This window comes from Gobius niger (genome assembly GCF_951799975.1).
Source record: "Gobius niger genome assembly, chromosome: 1".
Taxonomy (NCBI): Eukaryota; Metazoa; Chordata; class Actinopteri; order Gobiiformes; family Gobiidae; genus Gobius; species Gobius niger.
The window spans coordinates 61,666,431-61,687,405 of record NC_136852.1 but is presented as its reverse complement, the minus strand read 5'-3'; the positions used below and the strand labels follow the sequence as shown (position 1 = coordinate 61,687,405).

General features: G+C 39.6%; 4 protein-coding genes across 4 annotated transcripts; 1 reads left to right on the top strand and 3 right to left on the bottom strand.

The window, feature by feature from the left end:
* Positions 1 to 301: 301 nt before the first annotated feature.
* On the bottom strand, positions 302 to 6,273 carry LOC306967918 (long-chain-fatty-acid--CoA ligase ACSBG2-like). The gene is made up of 13 exons (XM_079563118.1): positions 6,064 to 6,273; positions 5,309 to 5,592; positions 4,792 to 4,880; positions 3,928 to 4,048; positions 3,747 to 3,827; positions 2,720 to 2,869; positions 2,463 to 2,630; positions 2,194 to 2,375; positions 1,809 to 2,042; positions 1,505 to 1,722; positions 1,169 to 1,308; positions 846 to 1,089; positions 302 to 693 (listed from the first exon to the last, which is right to left on the bottom strand). Exons 1-13 carry the CDS (start codon positions 6,212 to 6,214, stop codon positions 611 to 613), a joined length of 2,145 nt encoding a protein of 714 aa, XP_079419244.1. The 5' UTR covers positions 6,215 to 6,273; the 3' UTR covers positions 302 to 610.
* A 3,689-nt stretch (positions 6,274 to 9,962) lies between these two features.
* On the bottom strand, positions 9,963 to 12,935 carry hint2 (histidine triad nucleotide binding protein 2). The gene is made up of 5 exons (XM_079564484.1): positions 12,780 to 12,935; positions 10,714 to 10,851; positions 10,545 to 10,649; positions 10,282 to 10,354; positions 9,963 to 10,190 (listed from the first exon to the last, which is right to left on the bottom strand). Exons 1-5 carry the CDS (start codon positions 12,861 to 12,863, stop codon positions 10,099 to 10,101), a joined length of 492 nt encoding a protein of 163 aa, XP_079420610.1. The 5' UTR covers positions 12,864 to 12,935; the 3' UTR covers positions 9,963 to 10,098.
* Positions 12,936 to 13,554: 619 nt separating this feature from the next.
* mrps30 (mitochondrial ribosomal protein S30) lies at positions 13,555 to 16,327 on the top strand. Its single transcript, XM_079560758.1, has 5 exons — positions 13,555 to 14,172; positions 14,256 to 14,401; positions 14,548 to 14,653; positions 15,035 to 15,211; positions 15,288 to 16,327. Exons 1-5 carry the CDS (start codon positions 13,590 to 13,592, stop codon positions 15,545 to 15,547), a joined length of 1,272 nt encoding a protein of 423 aa, XP_079416884.1. The 5' UTR covers positions 13,555 to 13,589; the 3' UTR covers positions 15,548 to 16,327.
* Positions 16,175 to 20,477, bottom strand: emb (embigin). Its single transcript, XM_079560772.1, has 9 exons — positions 20,290 to 20,477; positions 19,073 to 19,120; positions 18,924 to 19,001; positions 18,651 to 18,834; positions 18,494 to 18,576; positions 18,223 to 18,359; positions 17,250 to 17,529; positions 17,140 to 17,173; positions 16,175 to 16,315 (listed from the first exon to the last, which is right to left on the bottom strand). Exons 1-9 carry the CDS (start codon positions 20,360 to 20,362, stop codon positions 16,255 to 16,257), a joined length of 978 nt encoding a protein of 325 aa, XP_079416898.1. The 5' UTR covers positions 20,363 to 20,477; the 3' UTR covers positions 16,175 to 16,254.
* Between the last annotated feature and the right edge of the window lie 498 nt (positions 20,478 to 20,975).

Sequence of the window (20,975 nt, the reverse complement as noted above, 5' to 3'; positions counted from 1 at the left end):
AGGCTTTCCATAACATTATTGAACATAATCTATTCTTTGTAAAAAAAAAAAAAAAGCTTGACACAATTTATGTTGTTTACTGCAACATTAACGAGAACTGTCTTAAGTATGTTAAGAATTCCCATATACATTTGCATCAACATGTTTTATTAACAAATCATAAAAGATTTATAAAATAATGAATGATGAATACAATATTTAATATCTGCAGATGGTCAGATTTATGAATCATACAACATTTCCAAAAACTCAATACAAAAAGTACATTTCCAGAAAAAGCCAAAAATGACTGTCTGCTGGACATTTGTCAGGTCTAAAAATAACAACAGAAGCAGAAATATATTCTTTGCAATGGTATAAATAATTTGGAACAATATTGAATTGTACTAATATGGTACATAATGCTCTAAATAGCATTTGGCTTTGTTTAGGTGTTTATTTACAAAAGGTGCAAGTAAAGTCAAAAATTACATAGCAGCACAGACCTCCAACTTCCCCTGTTTGTCCTTTTTCATGTAGGTAAAATGATTAGCTTTAAATAATTTATGATTGCCTGTGTTGGGCACACAGTTACTGCACAATACCTTCACGTATCAGAGCGAGTTTTGCGCTATGGTTTCACAGCATACATTTCGTCTATCTTTTCCTGGTACATCTTAACAACAATGGGTCTTCTGAGTTTCATAGTGGGACCTATTGAGACAAAAAAGGACTCATGAGCGTGTGTAAAGCTTTAGTTCAGAACGGATTATAAGGCTGTTAAAATAGTTTTCTTATGAAACATTGACCTTTTTAATGACTTATTAAACACTGGTTACGAAAACCCTAGCTTGTATCAAACTTACCCAACTCTCCCCCAGAGATGGAGAAGTCTCGTTCTAAAATCACCCACTTTTGGACTTTCTGGGCGTTGGATGTTGCTTTGGCATTGATACGCTCAAAGGCCTCTTGGATGGATTGGTATATTGCAGGTTCCTTATTAGCTATAATCTCAGAGACCTTTGTTGCAGTCACATTGTTGTGCCTGCAGATGTCCAGCGCCTCTTGGCTCAGGTCATCAGTAGGCTCACCATTGTCGTCAGTGACACACTGTAGAAGAAAAAGCAGTTTAGTTTACTGTATGCATGAGTATCTGTGGCAGCGCACTGTAAAAGGAAGGCCTGGCTACCTTAAGTGTGATCATCATGGACAAGAATTTAAGCTTATCTCCGATTAACATGGCATTGCTGACAATGGGGGCTTCAGCCTTGAGCGCATCCTCAATGAGCACAGGAGGAATGTTCTCTCCGCCTGCAGTTATGATCAGCTCTGTGGAAAATGGACAAATGTGCATGTTTCATCTTCATCATTTACATTTTACGGCGTATGCAGGCACTTTCCACTATTACAATGCCTTCCTTATCACAATGGTGCACCAGCAAATTGGTGGAATGCATTATACTTGGTAAAGACTAAAATGTTATGACTATATTTTATTTTTGTTAATGAAACAATGAGTTCTTACCCTTTATCCTTCCTGTAATGTACAGAAACTCATTCTGGTCGTGTTTTCCCAGATCGCCAGAGTGTAGCCAACCATCATCATCCAGGGCCTCTGTGGTTTTATCAGGCATATTGAGGTAGCCCATGAACACATGTCGACCCCAGAAACATATCTCTCCATTGCCATCTTTATCAGGATTTTCTAGTTTCGTCTTGCAGCCACGCATTACCTTTCCACAACTAGCCACAAAATAATGCGTCAATGCAATTTGAATGAAGAATTGAAAAACTAACGTCAACAAAACAAAATGACAGGTGCTGCTGACCTTGTAGCCCTGAAAGCACTGGGAATAGAGAGAGTATGTGGTCCCGAGCTCTCGCTCATGCCGTATAGCTCCATCAAAGGGATGGTGAGGCTCATAAAGTAGTCCAGAGACTCTTTGGTGATGGGAGCGGCTCCTGTAAATAGTAGTTTGCAGCGATCTAGACCCAGAACAGCTCGGACCTTTTTGAAAACCAAGTTGTTGGCTAATGTGAAGCCCCAGGGCACTGCATTCTCCCTGTGAGGTAAAGACAAGGGACAATACTTTATAATCGGTGTTTGTGGAATATACAATATATCAGAATGGATATTTAACAAAGGAGATTTTCTTATTTAATTTATGATAAATTCTGTCAGTGTTAATGATACTTTTACTTAAATCCTCTCACCCGTTCATGGCACTGTAACTGTACTGCAGTCCTATTGACTTGGCCCAGTCAGCCACTCGTCTCTTCATGGGTGACGCTTTGGCACCAGCAGCCTTCATCTTTTCCTGTATTTTCTCCCACACACGAGGGACCCCGAGGAATGAGGTGGGTCGCACCTCTTTCATTGTCGCCCCAAGAGAACCCTAAAATAACACCCGCAAAAACTAAATGCACATTCTTTTACTGCATTTATTTTTTTTTAAATTGAAGTGCAATTTAAAGAACATTACCTTGAGAGCATCTGGCTCCGCAAAGTAGGTGGTCCCCGCAAACCGCAAACAAAGCCACATGTCGTTGACTTGGGCTGCAGCATGGCTCAGCGGCAGGTAACTGATTACAACCTCTTCAGCATAGTTAAGGCCAGCTGGTATGCCAGCCGCACGTGTTGTCCATGTTATCTGAGAGAAAATTATTCATTTGGAATAAATTTGTTATTTTCATCAATTTCAGAATGCTCAAATTTTAAAGGTCATTGACCGCAACTTACATTGTCGTGGCTCAACATGACACCTTTCGGGTTTCCCGTGGTCCCGGATGTGTAGATTAGTGTACAGCACTCATTTGCGCGTAGACTGTCAATTATTGCATTCAGCTGCTCGTTGGGCACATCCTCGCCAAGCTTCATAAACTCGTCCCACTATAAGAAATGCAAGCATCAAGTATCTACTTTAAAAGCCCACTGCGTAACATTTTTGAATAATACTTTTGCGTGAAAACAAAACATGCTCCTAATGAGCTGCTTGACACAGAAAGAGCCATTTTTGCTGTGGGTAATCAAAGAATGGATTTGGATGAGGACCAGTTTAACCTATTTCAAAATAACGTTTGGCTGCCTTTAATCAACATCTCCATGGTGACGAGTTGGAGGCGTCCTACTCCCAGTAAAGTCAGAGTCAGGTCTGAGGAGAGGTGAGACGCTCACAGCAAAGGCAGATTATATATTTTTTTTTATAAATTGCTTGTATTTTATCCTATTTATTAGGTGATATGTTGGTATGGCTTTAAGGAAACATGTTACTTGTGGAATGTAAAATACATTGAAAGGCCATATAACATCTGCTGCGTAATGCTTACTCCTAAGACTGCATGCACATTTTTGTTGGGAGCAAGGTGTTTTGAGAGAATCCACGCACTCAGAGATCAATGTCCAACAGTATCATCATGTGCAGTTCTAGAATTGATGCCTTTAGGATTTCTGCACAGCAAAAGTAAAATCCTTGAACACACCCTCTCTTTAAATTCCTCTCCGGGCCACACAAGACATTTTTTATATACTGTTTATGTCTTTCCTTTAGACTCTTGTATTTGTCTCATCAAAATGGATTCAGGAAGTATGATGTACGTTCATATATATAGAAACTTTTCCATCAATCACTTTGGATGCTCACAAAATCATGAAGAGGTTTGTGAGGGAGATTACAGATTTTACCAGGATGATTTAACCTCTTAAGACAATAACAGAGAAGCTTTAGTACAGCACATCTTATCAGTGCATTTTTATGGCGTGTACTTACTGTGTACAGGAATGGTGCTCTCTGGTGCAGATCTCCCTTGTATTGAACAATGGCTTTCAGATGAGGGAGTTGATCTTTGACCTGATGGAAAAGATCATCTATTGAGGTTTATAGCATAACAAATGCGCACAAGATCACCACTGTCAGCTGAATAAGATAACATCTGATCAGATAAACTGACCTGAAGAATCTTGTCCAGCTGTTTTTTGTCCTCCACAACCAGGACATTGGCCTCACAGTTTGCAGCCACATACTGGCACGCTTCAGGCGAGTTAGTCGTGTAGATACCAGCAGCCAGACCCCTTTAATGTATGACACAAATATGTTTTCATCTTTCCTAATCGTTTCACATTACATACCATTAAGCCAGGCCATCGGATGAATGGTCAATGTACTTACATTGCTTATCTTTTATTTTTCATGTATTTGTAGAGTCTGAATCATGTCAATCTCTTAACTATAAGTGTATCTATACAGTATGTCAATTAGATTTCAGCCTAAAATTGCAGATGATCCTGTGTTCTACCTTAAGAAGCTCAAGTACCAGTGGCGGACCACAGTTTGAGAACCACAGACAGCAAAGTGGATAGAGTAGCCAAAATACTGACTCAAGTTAGCGTAACGTCACAATAATTTTACTCAAGTAGAAGTAAAAAGAAGTGTACTTTTACTAGTGTGAGAAAAAATTATGAGAAACAAAACATGAAATAATGTGAAAATTGTAATATAATATAACATATAAAAAAGAATGAAGTAAACAAAACACAAAACACATGATTTTTATGTGTCAAAATTAAGATTTGTCACTAAAAGATTTACTCACAGTGGCACTTACTATTTAGACTTACTGTTTTTTGATACAAATATTTAATTTTAATATGAAAAGTGCCGTATGAATAAACTACCTGCAAAAGTACAGTTACTTCAAAAAGTTTTAAGAGTAAATATAACTACCCACCTCTGGCAGCAACAAAATGTCTTGTCCTTAAGGACTGTGGGACTTTTATCAGCAGAATTTACATTAAAAAGAAAAGTATTCTCTTACCCGGCAAAAATGCAGCCAATATCTGCGATAAACCACTCTGGAGTGTTGAATCCCAGAATGCCGACACCGTGGTAGCGCTCAAGCCCCAGCTAAAAACAAATAATAAGCAGATATGATGATGTTTCTTTAATGTAATGTTATTGTGGCCAAGTGCCGCTGTTACTTTTGACCTACATCACATTTCCAAGTCTTTACAGGCCACAGGCTAGGCTGTGAAACTGGAGATGTAATAGAAGATGTGAATTTCACACACCCAGTGTTAGTTTTCAACAGCAGTCTTTTCTCAAAGCAAGAAGCTTACTTAGAAATGGCCAATAAACTTGGTTGAGTTGTTTACAAAGAAGGTGCCACATTTTATGGCTTTGTGCAGTCTATCATTCTTTGATCAGTGCTTTGTAAAAAAAAATCAGGAACTGTTTTTTACTGTTGCAAAAAACAGAGCAGATACAATTGATAACATAAACACTCCACACAAACAGACATTTACAGACATTTCTTTTGTTGAGCAAAAACACACCTTGAGAAAACTTTTAGCAGCAGCTCGGCATTGCTCGTAGTACTGCCGATATGTTGTTGTCACCCACTGTCCGTCTTTCTTGGAGGCCAGCGCTGGATGATCCCCATAATTTTCCACAGTTTCCAGGAACATCTGATGAATGGTGATTGGAGTCTCCGATGCCGGCCCCGACCCCTCCATCCTCAGCTTCACTGCTTTGTCTCTGCTCGTGGTCCATAGCTGCTCCGCTGGGGTCAAGGTTGTTGCCAGACTCGTCAAGGACAAGGGAACGGCTTTGGGCTCCTCTGTGTTTGGGCAACAAGGACAGCCACGTTTACCCGCCATGGATGACAAGTGAGAGAGGCTAAGACTGAGCTCGCTCCTCTGTGAGTTGTGCTGCCACTAGAGTGAGAAGAGACTACCTGAGGGGCGTGTCACCGGTGGCAGCACAAAATGCTAGTTGCAAGAGATTAGGGAGGAGATACCTGACACAAATGAGGAAGCTGTAGAATGTCTAGTCCAAAACCAGTTTGTTCAGAAGTGCTGTCTAACTGTATATGTCAGGTGAGTTAACCTTTCAAAAAAGCAGTCAAGTGCAAGTCAAGTATCTGATTTATTGCACATCAAATTTTAAACCTGGCTGCACTCAATATTTCATTTTCATGCAAAGCAAAACTATGTGACTATTTCTTATATTGACTTGTAATTCCTAACCCCTATTTGTCATCCACAACATTTCTCGGACTTGCTCCATTTGTTCTACCATTCATGTTTACCTTCAGGATTCTCCAGGCTGGCGTCTTCACACACAGGTGTCCTGGGAGGCTTGGCTGGTGCCAGGATGGTGTCACTTGGATGTGTCTCTGGAGATGGTGCAGGACAGACCCCATTTTCCATTACGGAGCCATTCTCAGTGGGTTTGTCCATGTCTTCTGAAGAACCATGACTGTTTTTCTCTTCCACCACGTCTGTAGAGCTGGAGTACAAAGCATTTGAGTACATAAAAGGTGGTTTGCTGTTGAAAATTGCTGGTAAAATTATCTTAGTGACCTGTTATTAGAAATATCCATGGCTGCCACTCCGTTACTTATTACTACGTCGTTGCTCATTCTTGGCAATCTAGAGAGAGAGAAAATGTAAATTATATCCCCTACGAGTTTGCTTATCTGGGTTTAATGATTTTTTTTTTTTTTTTTTTTTATCTACATGATAAGAAAAAAATGCTGTGCCAAATTGGTTGAGACATCTGATGCAGTAGTTATTTATTACTAGTATTTCCTAAGATCTAAGACATTTGACCTACATTAAAAACAGAAATGTGTCACCATTAAAGGGATACTTCAGTATTTCTGACATAGGGCCTCATTTCCTAGTTATCCAGAGAGTTGTTGATTTCTGGGGATTTTTAATTTTTTTTTCCTTAGAGTTCAGTGGTGCTAGGCTAGTGCTAGGCTAGTGCTAGGCTAGCCCATGTCTATGGTAACTAGTAGCCTGCATTAAAAATAGTCTGACCCAAGCACAGTGCATCTGAGGCAATTCACTTGTAAGCTACACAGCGGCAGAGTGATCTGCTAGGTTACCAGATCTACAGTAGTTTGTTTACCTGCGGCCGGCATTACTACACGTAGAATTCACAAAGACGCTTTCTACAAATTAGATATGGCAAGGTTTGGAGGACTGCCTGATGATTTTGAAGAGGTTTTTAATGCAGGCTACTAGTTACCATAGATATGCACTAGCCTAGCACTAGCCTAGCACCACTAAACTCTTCAAATATAAGTGCATGACTGCATGAATTATAAAAAAAATAATACAAATAAATCACCAGAAATCCACAACACTCTGGAACACTAGGAAATGAGGCCCTATTTCAGAAATCCTGAAATATCCCTTTAGACAAAAAGTGCTAGGAGTAATCACTGCATGGAGTAGAGGAATGATGCCATCTAGTGGTAGGCTTAGAGGAAGGAAAAGACAGTATAGTACAGCCCCGCATTTTGCATAGGTCATTTGGAAAAATATATGTCCTAAGTTAAAATGCTCTCCACAATAGATTAATCAAATAAAAGTTAGGTTATAACATTGAGTGGCTAAAATAATAACATCCCTTTAATCACAAGAATGTAAGATCTTTCCACTCAGATCTTGACCTGATCTATCAACATTAGCACAAAGTTCACATCATTTGCAAAACTAAAAAAAATCATTCATAACAAATATATAAGCTTGAAGGGACATTTCACAGATAAAACATGAACAAGTCAATACTTTCTTTGCACTTTACCCAGAATCAAGATCCAGCGAAGCTTTTTAAAATTCAAGACAAGATGAGAAAGGGAAGAATGCATGTAAATATTGTTCTACAAGAGACCTAAGCTTAAAAAGCTCATTCTTACTGCAGTATGTTTGGACGACTACTACTACAGAGGACTAGATCTTTTCTGTTGACATACTAATAAAAGACAAAGTATGCACACATAAAACAGAGGGTAAAATGGGTCTTCAAGTCATGTGGACCCGGGTTTTCCCTGGGGCTACTGCTGGCAAATGCTTCAACAATCAGACTCACTTACTTCCTTAATGACCCAGTCTAATCGATTAATTTCACCCTGAAATTGAAGACAAAAATCCTCAAAGATTCCCTTGCAACTGTGTCGTGGAAAACCCAAATGAGGATGCAATGTGGCCATGGCAATTTCTGACAACACAAGTCAGCTGATCAACTGACGCCCTGCATTGACTGTGCCTGTGTTTGTAGAAAAAGGCATATATGACAAAACAGCTTGATTTAAAAGCTTACCTTTTCTAATTAACTTGGGAGATGGGACTGGCAGACCTTTCCTCAGTGCAGGTTAGCTGACTGCTGTCCTCTACAAATGAATCACCCTTTAGGGGACTTGTATGGAAGTATCATCAGTGTCCACATCCCTCACTTATGCAATCCTTCTGACGCCTGCAGCTGTGGACGCTGTGACCAGATAATGCTACACCAGGGGTTACTCCGCACCCAGGTGAAGAGGACCTGAAAGTTTGACACATAAACAGCCTGAACAAAGCAGATGGCTGTTGTTGTGGGTTAAAACAAAGACTGTGGCAGCGAGTAATGCGCAAGGTGAGGGTTGATGAGTTTTGTTTGGAGGTGTTGTCTAAAATGGACTTATAAAGAAAGTCATTATCAGTCAGGCACAATGAGGCCTGTGAGTGGAGAGATAAAAGCATGATCCCTTTTCCTTAAGAGATGGACTTTGGCCCAAAGAAAATATTAAGCAACTCGAGATAATGAAGATCTGAGGTCAAAATACACACTGTGAAGTAATCACAGTCCTTTCACTTACTTCTACTACTTATATCTACAACAAAATGTAGTACTTTGTGTTTGCTACCTGTTTTGTTGATTTGCTTTTCCACTTGCAACCATCCATATGATTACTGAAGGGAAAGGGACTTGGTGACACAACTGTCTGCACAGTAAGACATTAACAATACTTTAGTGCATGAACAATAACTGGCATTTAAAATATAGTTTTCATAATGGGGCTTATTGTAATTTTTCTTTCCTCTTTTTTCTCATTTATTTTATTTTTTTAATATACATTTGTATTACTTTCATTCATCTTTTTTTTTTTCCCCATTTGTAAATATGTTTCAATTTTTTGTATCGCAAAAAAAATATTGAAAATCTCAATAACAGAATTAAATATATAAATATAGTCTTCATATTAACACTTTTCTCTACTTTGATTAATGAAGAGGTCATTAATAACAAAATAAGTAGAAGTAACCAAATTAATGTTCAGCCTTTTTTTTTTGTGAGAAGTTAAAGCAATGAGGTGGTATAAATGATTAAAGAATTTCTCTGGCCCATAGTTGTGATTTCACAGCGCTAATGTTGCAATCTGTCTGACAGGGATGGTTAAGACACTACAATGTTATTTCAGTAAATATAGAACAAAGTTCAGCTTGTTTCTCAATGACACACAGTAACCTTTCTCCCCGGCACTAAGGTCATTGTATCATACCATATCACACCACATGTGCCTCTTGGTGAACCCCACCACAGCGGGTGACCACCTGTCCCTCTTTTGGTTGCACTGCACAGCCATTTAGACCCTTGTCCCCCCGTCCCACCTATTTAGATAATGTCCCACTTTTTCACAATTATTTTTGCCCAATTCGTCCAAGATCCAAATTTGACTCCATTCCTCTGCTTAATCCAATGTTTTTTTTATAGAAATGATAAATGTTTGTTGCACACAAGGCATAAAAAAAAGGATTAATTTAGCATAAAATGTAATATTGTATTATTGCGTCCTAAGTTTCCGGATTAGAATATTTTGAGAACTATTTCTAACTGTATGTGTAAATTTGGGCCACAATGGCAAAGGAAACGCTTCAATGGTTCATCTTCATCTAATTTAATTTAAGTTTGAATTCCTCATGTCTGTCCCTCGATGCCCCAACGCATCCCATGACTTGTCCTACTTTTACTATTTGAGGTGGTCACCCAGGCGGAGCGGACAAGGCATGTTTAATCTTTAGAAGTGCTCCTTTTCAAAAGCTGTCATTAATGGTGCCAGTATCTTTTACATTTTATATTGTTTGTGGTTTTGTTGAACTTGCACACATTAACCCTAAACATATAATCATGATTTAAAACATTCCAATAGAATACATGAGAACGTGTATTTTGCATTGGAATTTAAAGCTTTATTTGTAAAATTGTATTATATAAAATCTGGATGTTGTGGTCTATACCCACCAGTGAGATCTATGCTTGTGACTGACAGATTTTGTACACGCTGTTTATAATTTTATCCTGGTGGCCATGTCATCTGTCTTCCTCCCAATACATGAATGTGAAGGTGGTAAACCGACTGGGCGCCATGCTTGCCATCATTTATAACTGTGGATAAAATACAAGAAAAATAAATCACAAATGCAAATCAATCAACATTACCTCATAAATAAAGCATCTTTACAATACATTAACTCACCTATTCTGTATCCCTCCTGTAAAGATTCTTTCTTGGCAACATTTTTAGCAACAATCAACAGATGTCCCAGGAGCTAGGAAAAAAGGAGAATTCGAAGAATTAGGCTTTGACATGTGTTTTATGTTATTCTATTCTGTATTTTCTTAGTCCAACCAGTTCCAATTCAAAAGTTCATATACAATTTCATATTTGTGCCAATGTGGAATGCATTTTGTGTGGATTTGTTTGATGTTTGCAACACAAATTGTAACTACTGAATTTACCTCAGTATCATCATCTTTGACTTCACTTATTCTGGGAATGGGAACTTTGGGAATAACCAGGACATGGACAGGCGCCTGAGGACTTATATCTCTGAAAGCCAAACACTGAAATTCCAAAAAGATTAGGAAGTTCCAATATTATGCACAGTGAATAGATTATGGATAGTACCTTTCCGTCCTCATAAATAATATCAGCTGGGATACTTTTATCAATGACTTTGGAGAATATGGTTGGAGCAGGGGAACCATACTTCTTACTGGCCTCCTGCGCCAATCGAACTTCGTCATTACTGGTGGACAGGAGTCTCTGAAGGGTAAAAAAAAAAAGCACGATTACGTGTTTGAGACACAGCCATTCAATGCCCACGCCAATCAGGGAAAGTAGGGTTTGCTTCTTAAAGAGGGGGTATTATGCTTTTTTCAGCCACATAGCACCAGTCTATAGCACACTACAATGATGACGAAACCTTCTATTGGTCTGTCAATGCAGTAAATTAGAATAACTGCCTTGTATAAAATTGCTCTTTCAAAATGGAGGTAGCAAATGACTTGAAATAGGCCTCTGTCTCTTTAAGAACCTCTGACCCTTTCCGACACGCCCCCTCCACACGCTGTCAACACTGCGCTCGTTGTCTCGACAGTATTGAAACTACGATCGGTGCATTTTAATTTTTATTGTTGGAAAGGACCTACTGTTTATCACTTTGTGAACAATGGCCACACAGGATATTATTTGGAAACGAACCTTCCACACCGGACGCTTGGAAGGGGCTCTTGCCTGAAAAATAACTGCTGTTTGGAGGCTATCTCTTTGCTACTGCCATGCCCTATGGATCTCTAACTATACCCCCATGGACGACACCAGGATCTGCAGGAGCCCATACGATTCAAAGACGGACATTATCTCCGCAGGTGGACAATGGTTTTTCGAGGTTACCCCGTTAGCTTGTTATAATCGACTACAGCTCATTGTTGATGAAAAGTCTGCAATAAACCACAAATGTGTAAAGCCAGGCTCATTGTGTGATCATCGTAAAGGCTGCTTCGAGTAGTTGCCGGCTTTATTGACGTTATTTGTGCATAATATGCTGCCTGTTTTCAATGAATGTTGTGAAGGTGAAGGTTGTTAGCTTGTCGCGGCTAATAGTGCCTTAGCTCCGGGAGAAAACCACTCGGCTAAGACTCACTGTAGATGAAATGTGAGCAATAAACTACACAATCAACAAGCCAGGCTCCGTGTGTGATCATCATAAAGGCTGCTTCAAGCAGTTGCCTGTTTTAGTGACGTTTTCAATGCATAATATGCTGCTTGTATTCAGTGAATTTTCCCGTTAGCTTATCGCGGCTAGCTTGTTAGCTCCGGGAGAAAACCACTCGGCTACGACTCACTGTAGATGAAATGTGAGCAATAAACTACGAAATCAACAAGCCCGGCTCAGTGTGTGATCATCATAAAGGCTGCTTCAAGCAGTTGCCTGTTTTAGTGACGTTTTCAATGCATAATATGCTTGTATTCAGTGAATTTTCCCGTTAGCTTGTCGCGGCTAGCTTGTTAGCTCCGGGAGAAAACCACTCGGCTATGACCCATTGTAGATGAAATGTGAGCAATAAACTTCCAAATCAACAAGCCTGGCTCCGTGTGTGATCATTGTTAAACGGTTCTTTATGTGTGTGGTGGTTTTATTTGTGCATATTTCTCGTTTTCATGTGATGACTCGAGGTTTAGCTTAGCATTAGCTTTCTCCGGAGGCTCTGTGCATCATCAAGGCCCAGCGCAGAACCAGACACTGAAATAAGTGTTCCTGTCACCGGTTTTAATCCTGGGTGTTTCGGTAACAGAAACACTGATGTGTGTCTTTGTAAAAGTCTACTGTGGCTCCGGTTCACAACACATGAAGCTAATCCTCCATGATGACTCTGTTTACATCTTAGGGCTGGACATTGCGGGGAGGGGGTTCTGCTGAGGAGCAGTGGTTGGTTACTCGGCTGGTGACGAAAGGTCGGAGGCGTATCCTGGAGGTCGAGGGCGTTTCCTGAAGGAATCAGGCGTTTTATCCCTAAAATGGCCGCCATCAGAGTTTCTACAGATTACTCGAAAATACGTGAATGTGCCAAGGCAACACTTCAGGCATGGTTTTAATGAGGGAATGACTTAATAACATGATGTAAAGCTTGAAAAAGTCGATTTTGCATAATAGGCCCCCTTTAAAAAATAAAAAAAAGAACATAACATACTTCGGCTCTACAGGACCAGCTGCACAACGGCCCTGTTTTAGTCCTTGCCCCAACTGCAAATCTCCACAAAATCTGACGATACATCTATTACAGCCTCAAAACACAACCAGCAATATATCAACATTTAGCATTTGCTCTTGTCGTACGTGGTCGTAAACCAAGTACACTTTTTGTCTGACCTGGGAAATAGGAATATCATGTACTCTGTGTATAATTTTTCAAGAAAATAGTCATCCGTTTTGATAAATTACAGTTCTTCTATATTTAAAACGACACGTAAACGCATACTTCAAAAATATTCCCAAATGAAATACATGTATAACGCAGGATTCTTGAATTTGTTTTGTGTTACTACTGATAAAAGTGAACGTAAACGCATCACCGTGCTATATTCAAGAGCGCTAACGTCCTTGTCATGTTAGTACTTTTTCGTTTTCCGGTATGTGTTTGTAAATTAATCTAATGCCATTTCCCCCACATTGGTCTTACTTTTAGATTAGTGGGTTTAACTTTTCTAATAGAAAATACATCGTTCATTTTCTTTTTCTTTTTAAATTTTGAACGGTATGGCGAAGCTACTCTTCTCTTGACTTGGTGGGGTTTTTGATAGACTGTAGGTGTTTTTGTATTTTTTTTGTAGTAGTTTCTATCTTATTCTTATTTATCTTATTTATTTTTTGTTCAGGTACATGGGTAAAAGTAGATTGTCTTGTAGATAGTCTGACCCGTACTCCGGTGGCGGTAGGAGGCGGTAATGCTCTTTTAAGCTGGTTGCCAACCGCCGTAAAACAAGAAGAAGTCTCAGCAAACATGGCGGCGCGCACACGACTGCCCTTGCTTTACACCAAAAACGTCCATCGTTTAACGAACTGTAAGCTTGCCCACACCGAAGCGGCCGTGAAGGAGCCCGCGTACCCGCCTATAGTCGCGTCTTTAACAGCCAAAAGCAAATCTGCGGCTCGTCGGCGTGAGGAGGAAAGGATCCAATCAGTATGCGCCGCCAATGTGCAGGACAAGCTCTCCATGATCACGTCCCTTCAACGTAAGAAATATGTGATTTACCCTCAAACCTTTGCTCGCAACGCTGACAGGTGGTACCAGCACTTCACCAAGACCGCGTATGTCCCGGGTCTGCCAGACAAGTTCACGTCGATCCAAGAGAATAACCCCGCTGATTCAGGTGTAGCGGGGATCGAGCACGATGCCTTGACGGACATACGCGCCTTGATCTCCCATGTTCTTCTTCAGGAGCACTGCTGGCACGTTATAAAACGCCGGCCGTTCCTCTACAGAGAGCAAGAGCTTGTTGTGGGACCTCTGCTTAGAAATCTGGTGTCTGGGCTAACCCACAGTTTGGGCAAATACAACCCTCTGCTTCTCCAATCCAGTCAAGGTATTATTTACATGCTTTATTCTAGCTTGTAATGACAACTTCAACCGTTACTTAATCCTTAGGATTTTTTTTTCTCAATTCAGACCTAAATACACAGGTGAACTTCTACTGGAGGAGGGGACAGTACACCATCCCCAAAGGTCACCGTAAAGGAAGAATAGATCCATACAGGTTCCAGATTGATGACCATCCTCACAGTCAGATTCGAATAACACAACAGCTTCCACAAGTAAGTCACTGTCGTCTGACTATGAACTATGACATTGTCCACTGATTGCTCTTCACAAAAGCATAAATGCCATTGACACAGTTATAGTTTCATCTAGTTATTCAGTTCTATTAAAAGTATGATTTTTTTGTCTTGAATTTGTGTAGTTTGCACCGATGGAGGCCTCCTATGCAACTGAAATACCAGAGATAGCGTGTGCTCCAGATATGATGCCTCTTTTCAAAAGACAGTATGAAAACCAAATATACACAGGTGAGGCACTTTGTTTTATATTGCATACCGACATGTTCTAATTACTTGGGTATACGTTTTTATAAGGAGTTTAGTGTGTAGTTCAATAAAGGCTATCTACATTTCTACAGAAACTTGATGAGTTGCTTCCTAACTGTATTGGCAAAACATACATTTTATCTTTGTGCTCTGAATGAAAAATGTATGAACACACAGACCGCCCTCTTCAAACATTAAAATGGCATATAGTATAGAAATAAGTTTAATGTTTGCCGCATACACTCTGAGACCGTAATAGCTCTCTGCCGATCCCATTTTATTGAGTAAAGTAGCTTACAGCAAAAAGTTTTGAGACCCTGCTGTAGACTGGTATTTACTGCAGAATGGTTCATCTGTGCTCAGGCGCGAAGCTGCCAGACCCAGCTTGCTATGGTCACACTCAGTTCCACCTGGTGCCTGACCGTTACCACCGAGACCGCATGACCAAGCAACAACAGTCTGACCAGATTGAAGTGTTTCTCCGCGCCAACGCTTTGGCCAGTCTTTTTGCCTGGACAGGGGCTCAGGCCATGTATCAAGGTAAGGGATTTGGATGAAAAGGACAGCTTATTTGGTATTTACTCAGAAGTAATAAATTATCGTATTCCCTTTCAAGGTTTTTGGAGCCATCAGGACGTTACCCGACCGTTTGTCTCTCAGGCTGTGGTCACAGACGGCAAATTCTTCTCGTTTTTTTGCTACCAGCTCAACACATTGGCTTTGTGTGTGCAGACGGATGTTGACAACCCCAGAAAGAACTTGCTTTGGGCCACAGAGAGCCTGCCTCTCTATGACAGCATACAGGACGGAGAAGTGGTTGGCATGAATGATGAAGTTATAAAGCTCCTGGTCCAGTTTCTTACTAACCAACCCTAAGCACTGTGTCAAAAAGACTAAGTGGAATAAACTGTGGCAAAACAGAAGATTACGCTCAGCATAAATGAAAATGTACATTGTATTTATACAGATAATAAATTAGAAGTGTATCTATTTTTTGTCATACTTTAATGTCCTTTAGGTTGCCCACTGGTTAAGTAGCAATACTAATTCCAGGTGTGAATTGCAGTAGAAACTGAGAGGAAATGGTTTGAATTATCTTTTAGTTTTATTAGTTCAGTTACAGTAAGTTAATACCCAAGTTTAATAAAAGCAATATAATTTCTAATATACAAACACTGAAAGTACAATACAAGGTGGCACATAGGCACAGTACTGAAGAAAGGAGTTGTATACTAGCAGTGGTAGAACCTGGATTATTTGCTTTGTAAGTAAGGCACTGCTCAAACCATCTCTGTTAAAGTGGTACGTTACATACTACGTTTTGAGGCATATTGTTATAAAGCAGCCACATTAGTATTATGAAATGTACTACAGAATTAACATCAATTGCTCATCGAACATTGCTTACTGTGAAGATATTCCAGGTTTATCTGAGGAAGACTTTTTAGAATATTTTATCCTGAACACTCGGAGTAATAGTTATTATATTGCTGCTGTCAGTGTTTGAGGATAAGATATATTAAGACACGTGTTATTGCTTAATAACAAAGTGGTGATAGATCAAAAGCTGGAATGTTTTCCCTTTAAACCTTTCTCTGCCGTGTGGAGGAGTGTCCTTCAGCCACGTCATTGTCTCTGTGTGACCTGGTATTGACAGATATGCATAAACAGAGTCATGAAGTACTCAAACTTCTATTTCTGTTTTATTATGTAGGAATCTGATACCAAAACAACAATTTCTATTCTATAATTACAAACTATACACTCATTACCCAACAGTATTAAAGGAACAGGCCACCGTTTTTCCATACTGAGATATGTTCTTACCTGAGCTTAGACGAGTTGATACGTACCTGTACTTCACCCCGTTTGAAGCTATAGGAATATGCTGGGAGGCCAAATACTAACAACATCTTTGGTCTTTTAGCGTGACAGAGCACACAGTTCTTCCACACTGTGATATGTTCTTATCTGAGCTTAGTTGATACCTACCTGTCTGCTCTTTGTGTGTGTCTGTGGAAGAGCGTGGTCGCTTCCAACTTCACCCCTGTTTGGAGCTATAGGAATACATTGGGAGAGGCGAACTACAAACAACATCTTGACCAGACAAGTACACATCAACTCATCTAAGCTCAGGCACGAACATATCTCAGTATGTAAAAATGGTGGCCTGTTCCTTTAAAGATAGAAATTTTAAAAGGTTTCAAACAAAAAACTGTTTTCATCGCGGTCTGTACAACCACTCCAGATTTCTTCCACTAATCTCAATTTTAGTTAAGCTGTACATTAAAATCTTAGCTCTATGGTAAGTTTTGTTCTTTGCCCATGAAATAGGAAGGTACAACCTCTACAGAGTTTATCATTTATAATAATAATAAATACAACTGTTTGAACATGTTCAGTATCAGACTTCAACATAATAAGTGTATAAGCTCCATGAAATGACCCACTGTTTCATGGTTACTTACAGATTGTTAGTTTGGTCTGTGTTCTCCTCAGTTCCTGCTAAAAGAGGCAGGAGTTGAAAACTTTGATGCATGCTGTTTGTGTAAACTTTTCTCACAAGATCATTCTGTACCCGACTGGCCATGTTTCCTGGAGCCGGTCTTTTCGTATAGAAGAATGACGGCAACTAGAACCACCACCTCCGCCAGGATCCCGATGAACGGTTTGAGAGGCTCGTAGTAGGTGATGACTCTAAGTTGCATGTGGCCCATGGATGTAGCAACGCCGTACACCGCACCACAGTAGTACACCCCAGAGTCAGACTCAGTCAAGTTATACACCAGCAACTTGGTCTTCTTCCCTTCGTTGGTGATTTTATACTTGTGAGCGTTTGCATCACTCTCTATCTGCACCTGGTTACACCACAAAATTGCCAAGTGCTAGAAAATCTACTTTTTAAATACTATGGCAGAGCAATATGAAACAGATGAATTAATTAATCAAAGCAAGCAAGTTAGCGCAAGGTATATTTACAGGCATGAGTCCCATGGATGTTCATTAACCTCTTAACCTCCACCTGAAACTGAGCACATTGTCTCCAGTTGTGCTTTACCCAAATCTAAAAGCTTGTTGAAAAAACAAGGATGAAAACACATTTCAAAAAGTGACAAGAGTGAAAAAAAAAAGCCACAAAAGTGCAGCCAAAAGCCACAAAAACTCAACAAAAAAGTCATGAAAGAGCTGCAAAAAAGTGACATACTCAACAAAAAGGTGATAAAACAAAAAGCCACAAAAGTGCAGCAAAAAGTGGCAAAAAGTTATTAAAAAAGTGATGAAAGTAAGCGTTACAATGGCCTATAGCCAAAGTGGAGAAAATGCGTTCAGTTCAGGCGGGTGGTAAGAGGTTAACATGCACAGCAACAACCAAATAAACAAATAAATAGGCTTGGGCCATTTCAGGGTCTGCTGGTAAATGAACAGAATAAATGTGAGCTTTGCCTAATAATAAAAGGAAAAGCAAAAAAAGACAGCTGGACATGACGGTTTGTTGCCTCTTAACCCGCATTACATCACTCTGTTGACCATAATGTTATGATATGACTCACCTTATTGGTCCCATTTTGGATGTACCAGTTCCAACTTATAGGCTGCGGTTTCTTCTCGTCCATTTTACATAGCATCACCACAGAGTCACCCACGTAGCTGACAATGGGCTTATCTCGGACCTCACCCAAGTGTGGAGCTTAATCAGAAATATGCGGTTTGGTTCAGTGGACATTGCATTAACAATATTGGTTCAGCATTGTTCAACAGTGCAACAGAAAGAGGGGACTAAGAAAATCAACGTGATCAAATAAAAACATGTAGCCCACGCACCTGCTAAAATAAATTCCACTTTGGCTTTCGGTCCAAACAAGTATGAGTAAATTCCAAGATCTTCTTCATTCATAATGGTAAATCTAGAAGATAATTGTGTTTCACTGTATTTTTATGCCTTTTATAAGTTAAAATGATTGGTTAGCTGTAAACGTACTCTTTAATCAAGCGGTATCGATCATTTTCCAGTGGGATGTTGGAATAGCTCGTCTCAATTGTTTGCCCATCTTTCGTCCAGTATCCGGTTATATTTGGCAGACTTTTGCTATTTCCAGGCCAGACACACTCAAGATTTAGTATCACAGGATTGACCACTTCGATCTTCTCTGTGTGATTTTCACCTATTAAAGGATTAGAAGAAACAAACAAAAGATGCAACTGCAAGATGTATCTTTTCTCTAGTAATCTCAATGGTGTTAAATGGAGCTACCTGTCAGTACCACACTTCTCTGTGCAGTCTGTGTTGGAGTCAGAGGGGCCAGTGGGGGTGTTTTGGGTTCAGGGGTCTCTGAATAGGAGGAAAATGATATCACATTATAACAGAAGAGTGAATTTTCATTTGTTAAATATATGTCTTACCAACTGGTGGCTCAGTTATAAAAGTGCTGTTCTCTGAAACAGACAAATCTGTGAAATTTGGAAGAAAATAAGACGCATCACATACTGGACAGAACTGACAGTGGATTCAAAAACATCTTTACCATCACAGTTGTAAGTGGTGCTATTGCTAACAATTGTGATAAAAGCACACCTTTTCACGACATGAAAGTTCCTTATTCATTAAAGGAACAGGCCACTGCTTTTCCATACGGAGATATGTTCTTACCTGAGCTTAGACGAGTTGATGCATAACTGTCTGGTCTTTGTGCGTGCGCTCAGTCACGCAAAACAACCAAAGATGTTGTTAGCATTTGGCCTCTCCCAATGTATTCCTATGGCTCCAAACGGGGGTGAAGTTAGAAGCTGCCAAGCTCTTCCACGGGGACGCCCAAAGACCAGACCAGGTAAGCACCAACTCTTCTAAGCTCAGGTAAGAACATATCTCAGTATGAAATAAGTGTGTGCTCTCAGTCGCGCAAAAAAGACCAAAGATGTTGTTAGCATTTGGCCACCCCAGCATATTCCTATAGGTCCAAACGGGGTGAAGTTAGAAGCAACCAAGCGCTTCCACGGGCACAAAGACCAAACAGGTGCGTACAACTCGTCTAAGCTCAGGTAAGAACATATCTCAGTATGGAAAAACGGTGGCCTGTTCCTTTAAGGAATAGAAGAGATTATTAAGATCATTTTAACTTTATCCCTCTGACAACATTTTAAATTTCCTTGCATAAGTGAGACCTTGATTGGAGGGAAACTGAGCAAACAAAGCCTTGACCTTCATGTTACTAATACCCCACAAATTTAGAAATAAAAGTTATAGCTGAATTAGTTAAGTTATAGTGGGACAATCATTACACACCTTTATCATTGCCTTTCAATAAAAGTCTATGAATCCCCTCTAAAAGGCCATGATTAAATACTGTCCATTCCTGTAAAGTGATCTGAGCTCTACCTACGCAGTCACTCAGCCAAAGTATTTTAAAGGCACAAGATCCAGAAAAGCTTGTTGCATTAGAATAACCATGACGACATAAAGATGTTTAGTCCGTTATAAGAGGTTGAGTTGTGACAATTTCATGCCCACATTCTTGAGAACACACTTCAGTAAAAAGTCCAGTAATCGCACCTAACCCTATCAGTTCAGAGATAAAATAGGCAGATGATAACATGTCACAAGATCAAACTCAGATATTTACTTGTATTCACGTGTCTGTGGAACGACAGCAGCAAAAGCAGTTGACAGGAAAAGTGCATGCAGGAAATAGACATCTTGGTCGCTGTGTCCTCTGCTCGTGACTCTCTCTGATGTCCTCTCCTCTCTGTTGGTGCATCGTCTGAGCGAATGGAGCACCTTTTTCCTCCCCCTCCTCTTACTGCACTGTGTGACGCAGGCCGTGATCAGGCTGCAGCTGCATCAATTATTCAACCTGACAACTACGAAGCGAAATTTGTCCAATAAAAGATCTGACCAGATTCTCACCCACATCCGCATGTTCAAGCATGCGAACGTGCTGCGAGGGGAGTTTATCTAGTGTTCAGTTATTTGAGTGGACCGGCTCAAGGACAAGGTCATGTAATCCCCAACACGGAAAAGGAGAAAGAAACAGCACACCATTATAGTAATCATAAATCACTATCTTTGTTTGTTTGTAAAACTTTATTATTATTATTATTATTATTATTATTATTATTATTATTATTATTATTATTATTATTATTATTATTGTTATTATTCTTTTTATTATTATTATTAGAAATATTTCAGAACTCTTGCTTTGTAATAATAATAATAATAATAATAATAATAATAATAATAATAATAATAATAATAATAATAATAATAAAGCATGACAAAAAACATAAAAGCAAGCTTCTACCCCCA